Source organism: Schistocerca serialis, chromosome 2, assembly GCF_023864345.2.
Source record: "Schistocerca serialis cubense isolate TAMUIC-IGC-003099 chromosome 2, iqSchSeri2.2, whole genome shotgun sequence".
Lineage (NCBI taxonomy): Eukaryota > Metazoa > Arthropoda > Insecta > Orthoptera > Acrididae > Schistocerca > Schistocerca serialis.
Genome location: NC_064639.1, coordinates 1,062,073,855 through 1,062,097,152, shown reverse-complemented (window position 1 = coordinate 1,062,097,152; position 23,298 = coordinate 1,062,073,855). Strand labels below are relative to the sequence as shown.

General features: G+C 36.4%; 1 protein-coding gene across 2 annotated transcripts in view; it reads right to left on the bottom strand.

The window, feature by feature from the left end:
* The window catches only part of LOC126458513 (uncharacterized), a 199,339-nt gene extending 180,001 nt beyond the window's left edge, over positions 1 to 19,338 (bottom strand). Inside the window, exon 1 of one of the 2 annotated variants that reach the window (XM_050095611.1) lies at positions 19,130 to 19,338. In XM_050095611.1, the coding sequence (XP_049951568.1) occupies positions 19,130 to 19,197 (68 nt within the window). In that variant the 5' untranslated portion in view covers positions 19,198 to 19,338. The remainder of the gene's footprint in view (positions 1 to 19,129) is intronic. The other variant, XM_050095610.1, reaches the window with a different exon arrangement.
* Between the last annotated feature and the right edge of the window lie 3,960 nt (positions 19,339 to 23,298).

Genomic DNA, 23,298 nt, shown 5'->3' with positions numbered 1-23,298 from the left:
AACTTTTTTACATCATAAGAAGGCATGTCTTGTATATGTGTAAAATAAGTTTAAATATACATTCTTAAACTGCATGTGGCTTGATTATTTTTTGTTACGGTAAAAGTAAAGGTAGCTCAAGATATCTTTAGTGCCCCCTCCATGAGGTTTATCTGTATCCACCACTGAGCTGGACACAATGAGACTGTCACCAAAGCCCAACCAGTGCCTCATGACAACCATCACTGTACTGTGTGCCTTTACTGTATGTAAGACCTAAGTTAAAACACTGCATACCAAGCTTATAAAACTTGTCTGTTGAAACATGGCCTTAAGTTGAACTGTTACCTGCTACTTGCATACCAGTGTATTGAGCTGCTACTTGCATACCAGTAAATTGTTACCATATGCACACCATTTTCTGCTCTCTTGTTAATCAGATAAGGATTGTATTTTCTCCGTTACTTAATGATCATGGAAGGAAAAACTCAACAGAATTCCTCTCATCCTCTATTTTTGCTACTGGCCTGGTGGACGCCTTCACAACTGCCCGCCATCCGAAAGGTCAGAAAGTTAGTTTAGGATGTCAAAGCGGCTGGTCTAATAGCACCACATATACCTTGCGACCGATGCAAGACAGACCACTGTATGCATTAAGAGGAGTCCCTTGTCATGCTGACTCTATTGTCTGGCCCTAATTCTTGAATTGCTTCAGAAGAAAATCCATTCACAGCATTTAACTTCAACCCCATTACCTGTGACCGTGACTATGTAGTTGTTGTCCTGACCTTAAATCAGCAGCCATAGTGTATGATTACCACTTCAAAGATGACTTTTCTTCTAGTGTACATTTTCAGAAACTGTAGGCATGTATTACTACAAGCCGTTTAGATATGATGAATTCAAATTCTGATTTACACTTTTTAGTCTGGTCAGATCACACCTTCCTAGAACGCATCTCCCTTACGCTTGAAGAACACCTGTGCACTTGAAGAACACCTTGTGAAATAAATCGAACTCTGGCCTGATACAAGTAAAGCATTATTACAGGTCCACATATCTGCAGACATATTTGGGTACTCAACATGCAAGACACATCGATGCTTCCTTGTGTCCCTCCCTTGCTGCACAGTGCAGCTAAATTAGAACACTTTCATACAGATTGCACTGATGCATGAAGCCATGTAACAGTCACAGATGCTGACTGCCACTTAGCAAGCATTTGGTACTGCTGCACTGTACCTTACTCATCCGAGTCACTGAAAACCTGCTTATGTCTCACCTGAAGGCATGCTGCCAACTGTGGCCTTGTGTAATGATAACACACATATCTTTACAATGGATTTTTCAGTCTTTAGTCACATGTATGCTTGGGTACAAGATGGGTTGCAATTACGCCTTTTGCACATTCACTACCCTAATGATCAATGCACACTACTGCAGAAACCTACTGATTATCTAAGGATCACCTCTGTTTAGCTGCCTTTTGAATGAGATAACCACTAATGAATGGTATTAAAAGAATTTAGTGCACTGTGCGACTACTGTACCCAATTCTTAGGGGGGGAGTGGGGGTGTATTACATAAAAAATATTATCTAGGCAAGTAAGCCAGTCATCCACGACCACTGCTGTTCGATGAGACCTATGAGTCAACACTATGAGAGCCAGTATTTCATTACAGGTAAATCAGGGGGAACCATCCCAATTGCCATGTCACTGAATTGAACTATAATGTCATCTTACACCTATTTACACCCAGAGATCAAACAACATGTATTAGGAACAGGAAAGTAACAAATTTAACAGAAGTTAATCTATATTCAACATTATTCAAGAACTACAGCACTGAGATCCAGTCGCCCATTCACTTTAAAGCAGCAATACAGAATAACTGTGTCAGACTGAGGTAAAAAAAATGAAGTGTTTACTATGGTTAGTTGGCTTATCAAGTCACTTTGCAATGCAAGTTTTTTACTCTGTGTCAACGCTACACTTATCCTACTATTTTGATAGTATTTTGTGCTACAATTATCACATTTTATGTCCGTTATTTCCTGTTATATTGCTAACCATATGTGACAAGTGTACTAGTGTGTAAGGTCATGACAGTCCCTTCCTTGAAGCTAGTTGAAGTTACGTCATATGTGTGATATACAGGTAGAAGTGTACCACTTTCAAATATGTTTAATTTGTAATATTGTGGAATTACATTTAGAAGTACAGTAGCATCAGAAGCTAATGTCAGTGAACAGACTACCAGAGTTTTCCCCCTTCTCATAGAGAATTCAGCAATGGTGTTGAACAGTAAAGATCTGTTATTTTACTGTCAGTCAATCTGTTGTGATGATTCCAGGGTATAACAACTACCTTAGCCCTTCTGACCTGGCAACCTGCTAGCTAACCTGTATAAAGAAATTTGTTCTTCCTCACAGTAAATGAGGAGGAATAGGGAAGACTTTTCAATGACATAGCTTCTTATGCTACTGGAGAGGCTTGTCTGCAATGGCCCATTTTGCCGGTGAGATCTCGGTGGGCAGCTGCCGTCACATGTTGTTCCAGTTATTTTTTATACCCTCCCCTGCGACCCTTACTCTATTGCCATGTCGTTTATTATCCGTTTTTATACTTAGGAGAGACTAGTCTAGGCTAGTCTGGGCTATGTCACTCTGGTGGTACCAGTTCTACCTCACTTTCCTACCATTATTATTAAGGCCCCCCCCCCCCTCCAATACCAATGTCCACTTTATATATTCCCAGAGGATTAACTGTTGGGTACGAACTGCATCTTAAGCTGCTAGCTAAGCATGAAGTCAATGGCACTTTCTAGGGTGTCAGTTCTTCAGGGTTAACTATCTCAGTTAATTAAAAGACTACAACAGAAAATGTTTCCGCTGTTATCATTCAACGCATCTTGCAATTAAAGATGTTTTAGTTTGCATTCTCTGTATAACAGTGAGGTCATTAGTCCCATCAGATTAGGGAAGGATGGGAAGGAAGTTGGTCATGCCCTTCCAAAGGAACCATCCCAGCACTTGCCTGAAGCAATTTAGGGAATCACGGAAAATCTAAATCAGGATGGCCGGACACGGGTTTGAACAGTCATCCTCCTGAATGCAACTCCAGTCTCCTAACCACTGTGCCACCTTGCTTGGTCTTTCTGTACTTAGTACTATGTGAGCTTCACTGCTTTTCAGGAGCACTTACAGCTCTGGCACTTTGCTTTGAGTGCTTTGGCAGTTAACTATTAGGATTTTAATACTCTTGCTTGTAGGAAGCATTCTTTTGGACCTTACACTTAAAGTTCTGGGTTGCCTACAGCTCTTGTTATCTCAAATGGAAGGAGAGTTGCCTAATCTAAAATAAAATCTGTGTGCACCCAACACACAAACAGCTACCAGGGTAGCAGCCCCTCACATGTGGTGCACACTGGGGCATTTAGGGAGACACTACAGTTCACAGCTCTGTGGCGCAAGTCCAGGACATTGCAGCCTAGCTTGTCATAGAACCCTTGAAGTCTCCGGTTCAGTCCTTCCACTCATCCAAGAACCAGGAGGTCACAATCATCATGTGTTAAACAACTGACAGTTGAGTGTCTGTATTGTGACATTTTACTACAATTCTGTTTTCATCATGTATTATGCTTCAAATGTATCCTGGGAGCAAAACACATTGTTATTAATTTCAATTAAGTTTTAATTACCATTTGCAGAAAATTGTTGTACCATACATTTCCATTTTTGAAGTCTCTGCCCTGTGTATTCAATTAAGGTATCTAACATACCACACTCTGCTTGATATAATGCCAATTTTGCTTTTCTTGAGGATAACATCCTCTTGAGTAGTATCTGCATGGAGATCCAAATGGAGAACTATTTTACCTCCAGAAGTGCTTTCAACCACTTGGAGTAGCAGCACAGCAAGGACATGTTGGCTAATGTTACAAGGCAAGATCAGACATTCATCCAAACTGCTGTCACTGCAACTACTTACAAGCCCACCGTCCCTCTTCAGAAACCACAGTTTAGTCTGGTCTTCCCACAGATACCCTTCTGTTGCGATTGCACATGCAGTATGGCTATCTGTGTTATTAAGGCATGCACACAGCCCCATTCGGGCAAGGTCCATCGTTTATAGGGGTGGGGGTGTGATTTAAGGAACACAGTATATGAATAAATGAATGAATGCACATTACTTTCATATTTATGACACTTGCAAACTGTACTGTATATTGTAATTTTCCCAGCAATTGATAGGGAATACACATTATCAGAGAAGAGCTATTTTTCATAAACATATCCTGACAATGTTGTTTCAGGTGTGCTGTCAAAGTTGCAGTTCAAGAAGCAAACTCTAAAAGGATACCCAAAAAAATATTCGCTAATAAAATTTGACTAATGCACAGGGAGGCTTAAACTTAGCAAATCAACTGTAATTTGTGTAACTTTCTTCACAACATGTCTATTTTAATTCTGAAACCAATCCACCAACTGCAAGTGCAACTGACTCCTTCTAATGAGCACCAGCCTATTAGGATTCACCATTGTAAGGGATTTTAGAGAAAGCAAATAAAGTGCTGAGTGAAATAGGAAATATGCCTCAAGAGATAATCACGCAGTCAATATCGTTAGACGAACATCAGCAATCTGTTTCTAAGACTTCTTTAGGCTAAATGTTAAGACTGGAGATAATCTGAGGTGTAATAATTCACCAAACAGTCTGAGTTTATGGGGGGATGCTAAGCTATTGAAGCGTAGCTACAAACGAAGTTCATTATCTACACATTCAATATTGAAAGAAGATGTATCTGAAAATGTTAAGCAAAAGAGATGGAGAAGGGAGGAGTTGCCACTTACATTAGAAAGGGTTACAATTATAAAAACACTGACATTCTTAAATACTGTAGTGATCAGCATTTTGAAGACTGTGCCACACAAGTACAAACACACAAAAGAAAAATAATTATAGTCACAATATACAGGGCTCCACCTGATAATTTCCAGCTATTCATTAAACAGCTTGATGTAGTATTAAATTTCTTAACTTTTAAAAATCATGAACTCATACTAAGTGGAGATTTTAATTTAAATTTTCTGGAGGATAGTCACTCAAGATCAATACTAGTGTCTCTTACCACTTCTTATAATCTCATTCCCTTAGTACAGTTTCCAACCAGGGTTATGGGTACCAGCAGCACTGCTATTGATAACATTTTCATAGATACTACCATACTAGCAAATCATAGTATAAATCCAATATTTAATGGTCTTTCAGATCATGATGCCCAGTTGCTTACATTTAATATAGTGAGGTCTGATTCGACTACTAAAAGGAAGTGGGAAACTATACGAATATTAAATGAAACAGGAATTGAAGGTTTAAAAAACTGTTTCAGGAATACAGACTGGAAAGATGTGTACAATTCACCCAGGGTAAATGAAAAATATAACTGTTTCCCTAATGTGGTCATAGGTCACACTGAAAACTGCTGCCCTAAGAAAGTGATCAAGGCAAATAGGTTGTTTCAAAACCTTGGATTACAAATGGAATAAAGGTATCTTGCAAAACAAAAAGAAGACTATACTTAATGTCAAGGGAAAACGACGACTACAGGGCTAAATCACATTACAAATTATATTGTAAAATTCTAAACAAAGTAATCAGAACCTGAAAACGTATTTATTTTCAAGTAAAAATAAATGCCTCTAATAACAAGATAAAAAACTATATGGAATATAGTAAAAAATGAAACAGGAAAAACTAATCAGGCAAATGAGGAAATTATGTTAAATGTAAATAATGAGTTGATTAGAGATACCTCCAAAATTGCAGACACTTTCAACAACTTTTACCTTTCAGTAGCAGACAACTTAGGTTTGCATAAATCCTCAGAAGGCAGCTTAAAATATTTTTAAAATGCATTTCCGCAGAAGTTTAACAAAATTCAACTATATCCTACCTCACCGAAAGAGATTTTCAATATTATTAGCTCTCTTAAAAACAAATGTTCTAGTGGTTATGATGAAATCAGTACTACTATAATTAAATGTTGCTCCTCAGAACTTTGTGACATACTGAGTTACTTATGTAATGAATCCCTCCACAGTGGTACTTTTCCAGATAGGCTTAAATATGCTATTCTCAAACCACTGCACAAAAAAGGAGACAAATAAATCATTAGTGGAAAACTTCCACCTCATTTCATTATTGGCAATATTTTCAAAAGTGTTTGAAAGGGTTATGTATAATACATTTTATAAACACTTAGTACAGAAAAATATTCTCATGCACAATCAGGTTGGATTTCGGAAAGGATTGTCAACTGATCAAGCTATATTAACTTTTACAGATGATATATTAGAATCAATAAATCAAAAGTTATTACCATTTGGAATATTTTGTGATCTGGCTAAAGCTTTTGATTGTGTTAAGCATGATATCCTTATACAAAAGTTAAAATATTATGGGATAAAAGGAGTAGCAGGCTCATGGCTCTCATCCTATCTTTTTAATAGAAAGCGGTGAATGGGCTAAATCTCAATTTCGATCAGTATACAAGAATTACAGCAAGCTCTGCAACATGTATTGACAATATTGTAAGTAGTTATAATTATTATGTAAAAGAAAAATTTCTTCTAGATTTAGGAGTATCAGACCATAAAGCACTATTTGTATCACTACCGAAGCAAAATTCAGTCTGCACAACAAAAAGATGTAGGAATTTCAGTCAAGAAAATGTGGAAGTATTTTGCAAAAAACTAAGCCAAACCAAGTGGACAGTCAGCAAACACACTTCCACAAGTGACAATTACAATAACTTTTTAACTGAATTCTTGGGTGTATTCAATGAATGCTTCCCTTTTGTAACAGTGAGGACCAGGTCCCAAAAAAGTAGATCCTGGGTAACAAAAGGAATTAGAGTGTCTAGTGCTACTAAGAGGAAACTGCATATGGAGGCAAAAGTAAATCGAAACCCTCAATTTCTTAAGTATGTAAGCACATACAAAAAAACATTTGACAAAATAGTTAAACTAAGAAAACGACTTCATTACAAATGCAAAAAACAAATCAAAAGCTGTTTGGTCTGTTATAAGAAGTGAAGTTGGCAGTGAGGCAGAGAGAAAATGCCCTTCTAAAATAGTGATTAATGGTAGAGCTGTTACAGAACCCAGTGCCATTTGTGAATCATTCAATGACTTTTTCATAAATTGTAACAAATTTGGTGACTGTTCACCACCAAATACAAAGCCCAATATGACAGATAGCAATTGCACATGTTTTAAGTTTTCTCATGTTTCCATCTCAGATGTCATCAAAATCATAATGTCCCTAAAAAATTCAAAATCTGCGGGGTGGGATGAGGTCCCCACTGAAATAATAAAAATAGTCCGTCACAGTATTGCATATCCACTCTCTTTCATAATCAACCAATCATTTGATGAGGGATGTTTCCCAGATCGATTAAAATATGCAGAAGTTCGGCCCATACACAAAAAAGGCAAACAAGATGAATTGGGCAACTATAGGCCAATCTCACTGTTACCAATTTTCTCAAAAATATTTGAAAGAGCTGCATGTGATCAGATTGAAAATCACAATTCATCTAACAGCATTATCTTAGGCAATCAATATGGTTTCAGAAAAGGCCGCAGCACAATCCATGCAATAAATGAATTAGTCACAAAAGTCAGCAGATGTCTTGATGATAGAATGTGTGTGTCAGGCATCTTTTGTGACCTGTCCAAAGCCTTCGACACAGTAAATCATGACCTGCTTCTCCAAAAATTGGCACGCTATGGTTTTCAAGGCAAATCTCTTAGCTGGATGTCATCATACTTGGCAAACAGAAAACAAAGAGTACTTATTAACATCAACGGCAAGAAATTTCTCTCTGGCTGGAAAAACACTCAATTAGGTGTTCCACAAGGCTCAATATTAGGGCCACTGCTTTTTCTATATTATATTAATGATATGCCACGTCAGGTCCAGTCTGATACTATCCTCTATGCAGATGACTCAACAGCTGTAGTCTGTTGTAAAAATGAGGTGGACCTAATTCGTCATATTGAACAAACACTTGGGGAAGTGGAGGCATGGGTCAAAAACAATAACTTGACATTAAATTTTACGAAAACAGAAATTGTTCATTTTACCACAAAACAATCTGCACAGTCTATAAGTGAAATAAGGTATATGGACAAAAAATTAGAGACTGCAGACTGGGTCAAATTCCTTGGCGTGTTAGTCAATAAAAACCTGTTATGGAGTCGCCATGTGGATAACATACTGGGTCGACTGAATAGCCTTGTATATATTATGAATATCTTGTATAGTATTACTGATTTAGCTGTAAGAAAAACTGTATATAATGCATATTTTGTTTCAGTCATTAGGTATAGTATAATTTCCTGGGGGTCTGAAAAAACAAATTTACTTAGAGCTTTTAGACTACAAAAAAGAATCATCCGAGCAATGGTGGGAGCCAAACCAAAGCAACACTGCAAACCTTTATTTGTAAAACTGGATCTAATGAGCATTCCAAGCATATACATGTATGAAACTCTCACTTTCACGAAAAGAAACCCACAACTTTTTGAGGGCAACTTCTTCTTGCATCAATATGATACAAGACATAAAACGAGCTACATGTTACCTACCCACCGTTTAAAATCATATGAAAAAACCCCATACTATATGGGCATGAAATTTGTAAATAAAATATGGAAAGATATGGATGACCCAAATATAAAAGGCACCAAAAGAGACCTGGAAAAATATCTGAAAGATAAATGTTACTATAGTGTAGAAGATTTCATGAATGGTAACAATGCATTATAATTGTAATTAAAATACCTCTTTGAAGATGTTACACCATGTATATTATTAGTTTATTGTCTATTTTTAGTATTGTTATATATAGTGTAAAAACTGACAAGTCATCTATGTCACAATCTTTGATTGTATAAGGCATGTTATGTGATAATAAAAATTGAATTGAATTGAATATGTTTGTATCAGGCTTACCATACAACAATAGTCATTCAAAATATGAAACTACAAGACAAGGGGTGCCCCAGGGCTCTATTTTAGGTCCCTTGTTGTTCCTATTATATATAAGTGATCTTCCATAAGCAGTGCCACAAAATGCAAATTTTGTCTTATTTGCAGATGATACACATCACCCGTGATTTCACTGAGCAATCAGCTAATGAAATATTTGTAAGTATCAATGGGTGGTTCACAGCAAATGGATTGTCACTAAATTTTGACAAGACCCAGTACATACAGTTTAGTACCTCACAAAGAATACCTGATCTTATAAGTATAATGTATTCAAACAATGAAATTAAAGCTGTAGACACTGTCAGATTTTTAGGGCTACAAATTGACCACAACCTAAATTGGAAAATCACACCCTAGACTTAATGCAACGCCTTAGTTCAGCTACATTTGCAGTATGCATGACAGCAGAAACAGGTGATTTAAAAATGAAGAAGTTAGTTTATTCGGCCTACTTCCATTCACTAATGAGTAATGGAACCATCTTTTGGCGAAACTCTTCTTACAAAGAGAACATTTTCAAAATTCAGAAACGAGTCATTAGAATTATATCTGGTGTCAGCCCTAGATCATCATGCAGAGACCTATTTAAGAAACTTGGTATTCTAACTACTACTTCTCAGTACATATACTCATTGATGTCCTTTGTCATTTCCAACATGTCTCTTACCTCAGCTCAGTACAGCCGATAGATACACATAAAACAGAACTGAAAATTTACGTTCCTAGCTTTTGGAACAAATGTTCCTTCATCGGGGAGGAGAGAGGGGAAAGAAAGGGAAGAAGGGAAAGGAGATTCAGTTACTCACCTCCTTTCCCTTCTTCCCTTTCTTTCCCCTCTCTCCTCCCCGATGAAGGAACATTTGTTCCGAAAGCTAGGAATGTAAATTTTCAGTTCTGTTTTATGTGTATCTATCGGCTGTACTCAGCTGAGGTAAGTACTGGCCAGCCCCTCTATCTCTTTGTTAGTATTTGTTTCACATCTTTATATGAGATTTTCCATTAATCATTTAGATCAGCAACCTGTCTCTTTTCACACGAAATAGTGCAAAACATGATTATAATACCAGAACCAAAAACAATCTGTATAAGGACTATAAAAGCTTAACATTAGTACAAAAAGGAGTCAAATACATGGGTACTCATATATTCAATAACTTACCAGAGCATATCAAAGGTCTTGTAAGTGATAAAGATCAGTTTCAGAGTGGATTAAAGAACTTCCTGCTGGCCACCTCCTTCTACTCTATTGAGCTTAGATACAAAAAAGTGTTGTCTAGAGCAACATATAGAAGCATGTGCCTGTCAACTTAAACTGAAGGAGGACTCTTTTAAAATTGTAACAGTATATAGGTCCACTTCAGGAAACTTTCATTTATTCCTGGAAAACTTGGTTGCCTTGTTGTACTATCTGTCAGATAGGGGAAAGCAAATTACTATTTGTGGGGACTTCAATGCTGATTCACTGAATGAGTGTAACAGGAAGAATGACCTGGAAGTCTTGCTCGGTTCTTTCAATTTGACACCTGTCATTAATTTTCCTACTTGGGTAGTAAAGGACAGCAGCACATTGATAGATAACACTTTTATGGACCAAGATAGGTTTAAAAACATAAATTCTTGTCCTGTTGGGAATGGCCTTTCTGATCATGATGCTCAGCTAGTTACGGTATATGACATAGCTCCATTCAGTAATTCAAAACTACCCTCCAAAGTTGTGCGTTCAATTAATGACTCAACAATTAGAAATTTCAGAGAAAATCTTCAGCAGTTAGACTGGAATGAGGCGTACAAGGAACCCGATGCTAATTTAAAATATAACTTATTTCATGATACACTTGTAAGAGAATTTGAAAACTGTTTCCCCAAGAAAGTAGTTAAATCTAATTATAAGAAACCACGCAAAAAACCTTGGCTTACTAAAGGAATGAAAATATCTTGTAACCACAAAAGGGAACTGTATCTAACAACAAGAAAGAATAATGACCCAGAAACAGCCAAATATTATAAAAACTACTGTGCTACATTAAGAAAGGTTATTAAAAAGTCCAGAAGCATGTGCATCATGTCTGAGATTAATACCTCTGATAACAAAATCAAAACAATTTGGAATATTATTACAAGTGAGACAGGGCAACCAAGAGTACAGAATGATGGCATCACCATCAGAGCGAATGGAACCTTGATAAAAAACAAGCCGGAAGTCGAAAACATTTTGAATAATCATTTTTTAAATGTTGTAGAGAAAATAGGATCTAAATGTTCATTAGAAGAAGCAAGGCAGTTAATGGAAGAGGCCTTACCCACACCATTTGATACAACTGAAATTCCACCCACCTCTCCTTCTGAAATTAGGAAAATTATAAACTCTCTCAAGGATAAAAGTGCACATGGAATTGATGGCATTTCCAGCAGGATAGTAAAAGCTTGTTCCCATAAAATAAGTGGGATTCTTAGCCACATATGTAATAGCTCTCTGAAGCAGGGTATTTTCCCAGATAGACTGAAGTATGCCATTGTTAAGCCACTGCATAAAAAAGGGGATACGTCTGATGTCAACATCTACCGTCCAATCTCTCTTCTGACTGCCTTATCCAAAATTCTTGAAAAAGTTCATTAGAAGAAGCAAGGCAGTTAATGGAAGAGGCCTTACCCACACCATTTGATACAACTGAAATTCCACCCACCTCTCCTTCTGAAATTAGGAAAATTATAAACTCTCTCAAGAATAAAAGCTCACATGGAATTGATGGCATTTCCAGCAGGATAATAAAAGCTTGTTCCCAAGAAAAACGTGGGATTCTTAGCCGCATATGTAATAGCTCTCTGAAGCAGGGTATTTTCCCAGATAGACTGAAGTATGCCATTGTTAAGCCACTGCATAAAAAAGGGGATACGTCTGATGTCAACATCTACCGCCCAATCTCTCTTCTGACTGCCTTATCCAAAATTCTTGAAAAAGTAATGTATTGAAGAGTAGCTTCACACCTTTGTAAAAATAAAATTTTAACAAAATGTCAGTTTGGTTTCCAGAAGGGGTTTTCAACGGAAAATGCTATATATACTTTCACTAATGAAATATTAAATGCTCTGAGTAACCGGAAGTCACCCGTTGGGATTTTTTGTGATCTATCAAAGGCTTTTGATTGTGTAAATCATGGAATACTTCTAGATATGCTCAAGTACTGTGGTATGAATGGGACAGTGCTCAAATGGTTTAAATCATACCTAACTGGAAGAGTGCAGAAAGTTGAAATAAACAGTTCACATAATATCCAAAAAACTGGTGATTTCTCCAATTGGGGAACAATCAAGACTGGGGTGCAGCAAGGTTCGGTCTTGGGTCCTCTGCTTTTGTTAATATATATTAATGACTTGCCATTCTACATTCACGAAGATGCAAAGCTGGTACTTTCTGCCGATGATACAAGTATAGCTATCACACCCAGCAGACAAGAATTAACTGGTGAAATTGTAAACGATGTTTTTCAGAAAATCATTAAGTGGTTCTCTGCAAATGGGCTCTCGTTAAACTTTGACAAAACACAGTATATACAGTTCCACACAGTAAATGGAATGACACCATTAATAAATATAGACTTTGATCAGAAATCGGAAGCTAAGGTAGAATATTCAAAATTTCTAGGTGTATGCACTGAATGAGGGGTTTAACTGGAAAAAACACACTGAGGATCTGCTGAAACGTTTGAGTTCAGATACTTATGCTATTAGGGTCATTGCACATTGCAAATTTTGGCGATATACATCTGAGTAAATTAGCTTACCACACCTATTTTCATTCTCTGTTTTTGTATGTTATCATATTCTGGGGTAACTCATCACTGAGTAAAAGAGTGTTCATTGCACAAAAGCATGTAATCAGAATAATTGCTGGAGCTCACCCAAGATCATCCTGCAGACACTTATTTAAAGAGCTAGAGATCTTCACTGTAGCCTCACAATATATATATTCACTTATGAAATTTGTTATTAACAATCTGAACGAACTCAAAAGTAATAGCAGTGTACATGGCTACAACACTAGGAGAAAGGATGATCTTGACTATTCAAGGTTAAATCTAACTTTTGCTCAGAAGGGGGTAAATTATGCTGCCACAAAAGTCTTTGGTCACACTACCTAATAGCATCAAAAGTCTGACAGATAGCCATATAGCATTTAAAAGGAAATTAAAAGAATTTCTTAATGGCAACTCCTTCTACTCATTAGATGAATTTTTGGATATAGTAAGTGGGTAATTTCCCAACCCCCACAAAAAAAGAAAAAAGAAGTAAAAATATTGAGTGTCTTGTAATTTTTGTGTAATGTAATATCTTGTATAGACACCTTTTATTTACGTGACACATTCCACATCATTACGAAGAGCTGTATTCATGATCTATGGAACAAGTAATAATCTAATCTAATGAATATTTCACAAGGATTATAGCTCAAAAACCTTTGACTTACACATCCCAGAGACTCCTCTCCAAGAGATCCATGGAAAATGATAAATGTAATGTAATAGGAGGATCAACAAACAGTGATGTGATATAGTGGATAATGAAAGTGTAGGGCATGTCATGAATATCAATATATGACACCGAACTTTTAGAAGCAAACATACTAATACCAAGAGCACACACAGCTGTTGATATTCACCTTCCAAAAATGTTTAAAAATCAAAATAATGATGTACTAAGTGCCTCTACATCAGGCATGAGATATGTTAACAAGTTATAGGCAAAAACATAAGTGCCTCGGCACGTAACACTTCTGTAAAGTAATGACACTTCTAAAATGAAGCCTGAGAACCAGATCCATTACATTACATGTGCCATGTTCCTTCACCATGTCTTTAGAATGTCATATTCACTAACTGTTAAAGTTTCTTCACACAGTTTGCAGTTCTAGTATTACGTAGAAATTACACAGCAGCAAATCTTGCAAATGCCCCTTTATGGATTTTGGTATTATGTTTACTTTTACTTTAGTATTATACTCACTTTCCAGTACACTTACTCTTAGTTGCTAATTTACAAAGTCACATTTAACTCGAATCACCAAACAGTATTATGTACCATCATGTTTCAATGAATAGCTTTGAGATGTTAATGAATGAAATCTACAGAATATGATGAATGAACTGCATTTGCTATTTATAGTAAAGAACAGTATGGTGTGGTCTGTCTCATTGACAACTGCTAAACACTGCACAGTGTTTTGCCACAGTGAAACTTATTTTACCAGACTACTAAATATGTTAGGATGTTGGTCTATTTGTTTCTGGAAACAACTGTTATGTGCAGAGAGCAATGTTTTAATCTTGCTAAATATGTTAAGATGTTGGTCTATCTGTTTCTGGAAACAGCTTTTACGTGCAGAGAGCAATATTTTAATCTTATCTGTCTGAGAGGCCCAATAAAAGGTCTCCCTCAGCTCATTTTTCTTTCCCAGTACGTAAACCAAACATTTTGAACATCTGCCCAATTCACTGATTCATGCTCAGTTCCCAAGTTCAGTGTGGCATTACTTTATTTCTATAGAATTCTCATCCATTCCCTCTATTTACATCCTTATCACATGCAAAATCAACATACCAGTGCTGCTTACTAGTATGACAGATACCACAAAATAACAAGGTGCTGTTTTTTACATTGAGTTGTCTAGAACATGCATCATCTTCAAACTTACTTTCGAAGGCGGCCCATCAAAACAATGCCAGTAACTAAAGAGTGTAGATAATACATCAACACAGTTCTATCTGCACAGCATATCATTACAAATTTTAGCATTAAGTGCACAATCAACAGTAGATTTTAATACATGTGGTTCTATTGTAAAATAAAGGAAGTTATTTTCCAAATATTTCCTAGTATATTTGCAGAAATGACTGGTTCTTTGCACAGACTGTTCCAAAAAGTGCAGCTAAAACAGTAGTTTCTCTTGCTTTCTTCTATTCTGTAATCTGAACTTGACACAATTAATCATGCAGTCCTGGTAAGGAAAATAGGGAATACTGGTATTTATGGCCATGCAGTAGATTGGATAACTTCATATATCAGTAAGAGGAGGCAGTAAGTGACCAATGAAAACTTATACAATTCAGAAGTAAGAAGCATTATAGTATGGTGTACTTCAACGATCTGTAATGGGACTCATTCTGTTCAATTTATATGAAAATAGTGTATACAAATATGAAAATGAAAATAAGATACTATATGCAGATGACATGAACCTGCTAAATGTGGCCAACAATTTTGAGGAACTTTAGCAAAATATTTTCAAATCTGTCAATAATACAACATAATGAGTCATGGAAAATGAGCTAATTATCAGGCCAAACTGAAAAGAAAAACACTATACATATGGTTTTCAGCAATAAACAAAAAGAGAAACACATCAACATTTTTGTGTATGAAAAAGGACTGAGGACTCAGTGATGTCTATAATGAAACAACTGGCACAGTATACACATAAAGACCTCTTAAGCAGTCTCTAACATGGACTTTTTGAGCCATATATGCTATACGGAACCACCATACAGGGGAATTCTACCATCAAAATAATGAAAAGAATATTCATACTACAGAAAAAAGACATCTTAATTACATTTGGAAAGGACCAAAAAAAATAAGTCTTGTGAAAATCATTTCAAAGACCTCAATATTTTGTGTATCCATATAGGCCCTATATATCTAAGGCCACTGAGACTGGATTACAAGATCCCACAAAACTGAGGACCAATAAGACTTTCCATCTTCATAACACCTGGGGTAGAAGGTAACTGCGTCATCTTTCACACACACTACAGATTTTTGTAAAAGGGATTCAATACTCTGGCACCAAGTCAATACATGCATTGCCACGAGAATTGCAAAACTTCAAACCTGAGAAGAATTTCACTGCAACCCTTTAAAAAATAAATAAAAAATAAAAAAAGAGAAGAAGAAGAAGAAGAATTCTAAAGTGTGGCCAATTACATGATCAGACAGTGAGCAAAAGTTCACCCTGTGAATGACAAATATTTTTTACCACGTTAAGAGAAACTAGCATTAGAAAGTAAACTAGAGCCACTCATGTACAAACAAAGATAATATTATGTAACAAAACTGTAGTCTTTGAATCTTGGTACTGTACATCATCATGTAATGGCCACCATTACGTATTGCAAATCATTGTGCATTATGTATATACCATGCTGGGTATTATTTACCATGCAAGCTGTTACATGTATATAATGTCTACTTTACTATTACAGTTGTATTGGCTGTTTGTATTTTACCATACAACATTTGTATTTCCTGTTTTGTTAAAGATAGCAAACTTCCTCATTGCAAAATAATGTAAAATCAATTTATTAAAAATTATTTGCAAATATGTTCTCTTGACCTGTCCAATATAGTATGTACAACCTTACAATTCTATGATTTTTAGTAACTGTTTTGTTTAAGATAGATGATTTCCTTACTATAAAATAATGTAAAAATCAATTTGTAAAAATTACTTGTAAATAGCTCTCTTGACCTGTCCAATATCATATGTACAGCTGTACAATACTATGATTGCCTGGATCAATAAAAATACAATACAATACAATGTGAGCACAATGATGTGTCCTACATTACAGGTACATATCTGTACAAACACTACCTGTGAAAACCAATTTCCTTATTTTATTTTACAGAAACTCATGTGAAAAATCATATGAAATGAACAAGATATGGCACGGAAAATGTAGGACTTTGATTCTTGTTCCAATGGTGTGCCACATGAACCACTGCACCAAAAAAATACAAATGTGGAAAAGAACATTTATGACCATATGACACATACACAATTTGCCTTTCATAAGTGATTACCAACAGAGAGAGCCATATTTAGCCTAACAGATGAAACTCTACGTGAGTTAAATCTCAGAAAGTATCCAATGGACAGCTTCTGTGACCCTGCTAAAGCTTTTGATTGTGCACATCATAACACACTGGTAAAAAACTTCCACACTACAGCATCAAAGACAAACCTTTGACATGGCTGGAGTCTTATCTACACAACAGGAAGCAGTGAGTTACCTTTATGGAGGAAGGTGTAACAGTAAACACAGACTGGGGAAATGTAAAATAGAGAGTCCCAAAGAATTCGATCTCTCTGTCAACATTAATGATCTACTAGTTACAATTAATGATGAGCAAATATAGTTATGTTTGTAAATGATACGAGTATTCTGATCAAGGGTCCCAACGCTGCAATGCAGGGTATAGCCCTGACAGTCACCAACCAAGTACACAAATGGTTCACAGCGAATAGCCTAACCCAAATTTTTCAAAAGTAACATTATACAGTTTCAGACAGTAAATAAAAGAACTCCAGGTTCCTGAAGTGGAGGTCAACATGCAAAAAAATTATGAAACCACACATACAAAAGACCAGCAAAGATGGAAAGACAAAGTGATCAACTGGTCAAGAAACTTAGCACAGCATGTTTTGCCCTGAGAATTATTTCTCACCTTTTTGGCAGAGAGATTTTGCTTTTGTTGTACTTTGCATATTTCCATTCTATACTTTCCTGTGGTATTATCTTTTGGGGAAATGTACTGGAGTCTTCAAACTACAAAAACAAACAGTGAGGTTAATATGTGGGTTCTCTAACAGAACATCCTGCAGAAATCTCTTTAAGACTCAGGATATTTACTGTTACAGATCAATACATATATTCACTATAGCCAGCAACAAGGAATTATTCCAGGAAAACTGTGGCATTCACAATCATAAGACAAGACAGGGGAAAAATTTCCCCCAAGACTCTGAAACTATCACAAAAATCCATAGGGGTGTGAGTGAGTCAGGAATAAAAGTATACAACAAGCAACATACAGATATTCCAAAGGAAACTAAAAACATTCCTCAGATAAAAAAAAACTTTTTATAAAATGAATGAATTCCTAGAGTAATAAGGCATCCTTTTGAGAAAAAAGAGGGAAAACCATTCAGATTAAATAAATAAATAAAAATTAAAAAAAACACTCTTAAAAGAAAGTCCTCACTTATGTCATGCAGACAAAATTGTGTGTTCTTAACATAAATTATAATGATAAAATGTATATTTGTTTGTATCACAGTTTAAAATGTGTACTGCGATTTATTCTACACTAATAAGTATTCACTTGAACTTATTTGTGCGACAAAGATAACAATTTTGTATTTTAATTTAAATATAAATTTATTTATCGTTCTGAGATAAAAATGTGTACTTCCATTCCGTCTTCTGTTTTAAAAATTCACTTGATCTTATACCAGTAAAATGCTGGCTGTAATATTGTCTGGAACCGATGTTTCACAGAAAATAAGTATTTGTATGATGTATAAACTGTTCACATAATTTTGTATTATTTCACTTTACTTGTCATATATTACTAGTTCACCCTTTGTACAATATGTAATCGACAGGACCAACTAAAAAATTAAATCAAATGAAAGAGTATTGTCCTATTTGTTCGCTTATGTCGGAAGTTCGAATGATTTATACCATAATGATAAAATAGTATCGTACAGTTGTTCTGAATTATAGTGACGACTAAGAACTGCACATAACTTCACGTAGAATTTCCTTCTTATAGGAGGTTTCCGAAATACTTTGTGATACCATATTATTGCTTTTTTAATCGTTGAGCAGAAAGCTACATTCGATACCTGTAAGAAAATACAGCGCGACCTTTGCAAGATACAAGATTGGAGTACCCTTTACTTCCATTAATGACTAAAAGTGACGAATCGGTCAATCGTGGATTGGGTAGTGCCTTCACGACAGAACCGCCCTCGGAGATGGCCTTCGTTTCTGTCACTTCGCTGTGACACTAAATCAACATGCAGCTTTCATCACAAAATCAGCATATTACGTCACAGTTGATAGCAGGAACGCACCTTTGCTTCTACTTTGATGCAGAGAATATGTGTATTTTAGCACAAAGCACTAGTTCGAGTTCACGAATGTCTTCCTTGCAAACCGTAATAACTGCAAGGAAATAATTTCGTCTACCGGTACTTAATACTTTCTTGTGACTAGCCGTGTACGGTTTGCAGCATCAGTACTTACTGTAGTGTACGTATAAGACCACTGAGTTCGTCGGCTTCCTGGGGGAGTGATTGACTATCCGCCTGCATATTGTAGTATTGTTATTTTTACTGACCTCAAATTATTACAGTCCTATTTCGTTGAAAACACTGCACACGACACGTTTACGGGCTCAATGAGGAATCCTGACTTGCGCAAAACACTTCTAGCTCACAATCGCCAGGGGAAGTCCCCTCGTTCCTCTACCATCTGTTGAACATAAAAAGAGTTTGCTGTTTCCTGTTTCAGTCAGAAGATATTTACAACTTACCCACTCAAATCGTAGTCTAGAAGTGCCTAAATCTCACGTTATGGCACATACCCAGCACGTTGCAATTCGTGACATTTGTGTTGCCCTTCACTGTTCACACAAGGGTTGAAACATTGTAGCAACTGTTCAAGTACAGTATGTATTTAGTATCGAGCTGCATTTTGGTGTGATTTGCAGACTAAAATTCATATTGTCTACGAGGAAATGGATGCTGTTTGCCAACCATATAAAATCTATTTATGGTTACGATTTCGGCTGCGCACTGCACTTACATCTACGTTAATAGTCTGTAAACAACTAGTTGTGAACGAGGATAAAATGAGAATGATGACTGTTTTCCCCTGTGCGAGTTGTCGTCAGTCAATTACTGTTTAAAATTATCGTCTTACGATATTAGTCCTCACAAGCTCTTCCTTACAAACTTGCAAAGTTCCGTTTGTGTGTCCAGTTAACGCTAATGGTACCGTACCGATACTTATCGTAGTAAAAACAATAAATCCAATTGTTCTATGTAATGGTGGTTTTATTTCTATTACATTTCGTACTGTTACGTTATTGTAACACATTGTAATTCTGTGTTAGAAACAGCAAAGGACATGTAAGAACAACTGAACGGAATAGACAGTGTCTTGAAACGAAAGCAAAACAAGGGTAACGAAATGTAATCGAATGAAATTAGATGACGCTAAGGGAATTAGATTTGGAAACGAATTTTTTAAATTACCGGTAGTTGATGAGTTTTTATATTTGGGCAAGAACAACAACTTGGAAACGAATTTTTTAAAGTACCGGTAGTTGATGAGTTTTGATATTTGGGCAAGAACAACAACTGATGATGGCCGCAGTGGAGAGGGTATAAAATGTATACTGGCAATGGCAAGAAACGCATTCCTGACGAAGAGTGATTTGCTAACGTCGAATTTAGACGTAGGCGCTACAAAGTCTTTTCTGAAGGTATTTGCCAGGGGCGTAGCCACGTATGGAAATGAAACAAGGACGATAAACAGTGTAGACAAAAAGAGAATAGAAGCTTTAGAAATGTAGTGCTGCAGAATAATGTTGAAGATTAAATGGGCAGATGGCGTAACTGATGCGGAGGAACTGAGTAGAATTGGGGAGAAAAGGAATTGTGGCACAACCTGATTAGAAGAAGGGACTGATTGATAGGACACGTTCTGAGGCATCACGGGATCACCATTTTAGTACTGGAGGGAAGGATGGGGGTACAAATCGTAGACGGAGACCAACAGATGAATACACTAAGCAGATTAAGAAGGATGTAGGTTGTAGCAGTTATTTGGAGATGAAAAGGCTTGCACAGGATAGAGTAAGGTGAAGACGTGCATCAAACCAGCCTTTGCACTGAGAACCACAATAACAACACAGGAAAGTTAATTATAGGCATAGTATAGGTTGTTGCTGCTGCTGCTGCTGTTGTTGTTGCCAGTCTGAAGACTAGTTGATGTCTCTGCACTAGTGTACCCTATGCACTACTCTTCTTCTCAGTATAACTGCTGCGATCTATATTCTTCTAAAGCTAATCACTGCATTAAAGCCTCAGTCTCCTATAGGTTTTACAACCTCAGAATTGCTTCCTATACAAGATGGAGGATTCCTTGGAGCCTCGGGAAGTGACTTATCAACTGATCCTTTCTTTAAGTCTAGTTGTCCCTCAAAATTCCTTTTTTGAGGATTTGATTCAGTGCCTCCTGTGCATATATATCTATACTCTGCAAACCACTTTGCAGTGCATGGCATAGGGTGCGTCCCATTGTACCAATTATTGTGGTTTTTTCCCATTCCATTAATATATAAAGTGCAGGAAGAATGACTGCATAAATGGCACAGTTCATGCCGTAATTAAGCTGATCTTGCCCTCATGATCCCTATGAAACAATATGTAGAGGCTGTAGTATATTCCTAGAGTTATCATTTAAACCTAGTACTTGTAACTTTGTAAGTAGGCCTTCTTGCGATAGTTTATGACTTTCTTCACAAGTTTCATAGCATCTTTGTAACACTCTCCCACAGATCAAAAAACCTGGGCCATTTGTCGTGCCCTTCTCTACATACATTCAGTATTCCCTATTAGTACTATGTGGTATGGGTCCCACACATTTGAGCAATACCGGTACTCTAGATGTGTCACACAAGTGATTGGTAAGCAATCTCTTTTGTAGACTGAATGCATTTCCCTGTATTCTACCAATAAACTGAAGTCTACCACCTGCTCTGCCCACAACTGATCCTAAATGATCATTCTGTTTCATATCCATACTAAATGACACTCAGACATTTGTAAGAGTTAACTAATTCCAACTGTGACTCATTGATATTATAGTCATAGGATACTACATTTTTTTTTTTTTCATTTTGTGAAGTGTACAGTTTAAGATTTCTGAACATTTAAAGCAAATTGGACCACTTTGAAATTTTATCAAGAGCTAACAGAATATTTAGTCAGACAGTATTTCATTACAGACAACAGCTTCAGCTATCAACAGTGTTCTGTTACTATCAATATTGTCTGCAAGGCAATTAATATGCAACGTGTACAGCAAGATATCCCATATAATTGCACTTTTTGATAATAAGTGTAGAGTGGTACTGAGTCAAATGCTTTTTGGAAATCAAGAAATCCTGCATCTACTTGACTACCTTGATCCAAAGCTTACAGTATGTCATGTGAAAAAAGTGTGAATTGGGTTTTGCATATCAGTGTTTCCAGAATCCGTGCTGGTTGGCATGGAGGAAATCATTCTGTTCAAGATATCTCATTATGTTTGAGCTCAGAAGATGTCAGTTATATTGGATGGTAGTTTTGTGGATCATTTCAACTGTACTTCTTGTAAATGTGTGTGAACTGTGGTTTCTCCTTGCTACTGGGCACAATTCCAGGGATAAATGTGTGTGAACTGTGGTTTCTCCTTGCTACTGGGCACAATTCCAGGGATCTACGATAGAGTATAGTTAAAATAAGGTCTAACTCAGCTGCAAAACCAGTATAGAATCTGATAGGGATACCAACAGGCCCTGGTACTTTCTTGTTTTAACAATTTCAGCTGTTCTGCAATGCCACTGGCATTAACACTTATTTCAGTCATTTTTTAGTGGTATGAGGATTAAATTGAAACAATTCTCCTGAGTTTTCCATTTTAAATGAACATTTGAAAAGGGAGTTAAGCATTTCAGCCTTTGCTTTGTTGCTCTCTATTTCAGTTCCTGTCTAATTCAAAAGTGACTGTACACTAACTTTGGTACCACCAACAGCCTTTACATATGACCAGAATTTGTGTTTTGTGAAACATAATTTGGCAATATTCTGCCATGGTAGTCACTGAAGGCTTCACACATTGCTTTCTTGACAGCCAAACGTATTTCACTTAGCATCTCTCTTCCTATAGGCCTGTGTTCTATTCTACACCTATTATGCAGTTATCTCTTTGTTTTTTTTAGAAGTTACTTTACAGTGACTGTATACCATGGAGAATCCCTCCCATTATGAATTGTTCCACTGGGTTCCTACTTATCTACCCAGTGCATGGCCAACTATTCCTTTAAGCTTGATCCATAGTTTGTGTATACGCTCCCGTCCTGTGCCAAAAGTTTCAGAGTCCTCACTGAAATACGACTCTACTGATTTTTAACTCTAGTTTACTGAACATGTATGTCTTTCTACTTGTTTTATTTGCTTTTTGTAGTTTGGTAATCACTGTTGTGACAACCAACTCATGGTCACTGATACAAGTTTCAGTGTGGCCATTCTCAAAGAGGTCAAGTTTATTTGTTGACAATGGATCTAACATATTTCTATTGTGAGCGGGACTCTGAACTTTCTGTTGTAAGCAGTTTTCATAGAAGGCATTTAGTAAAGTTTTAC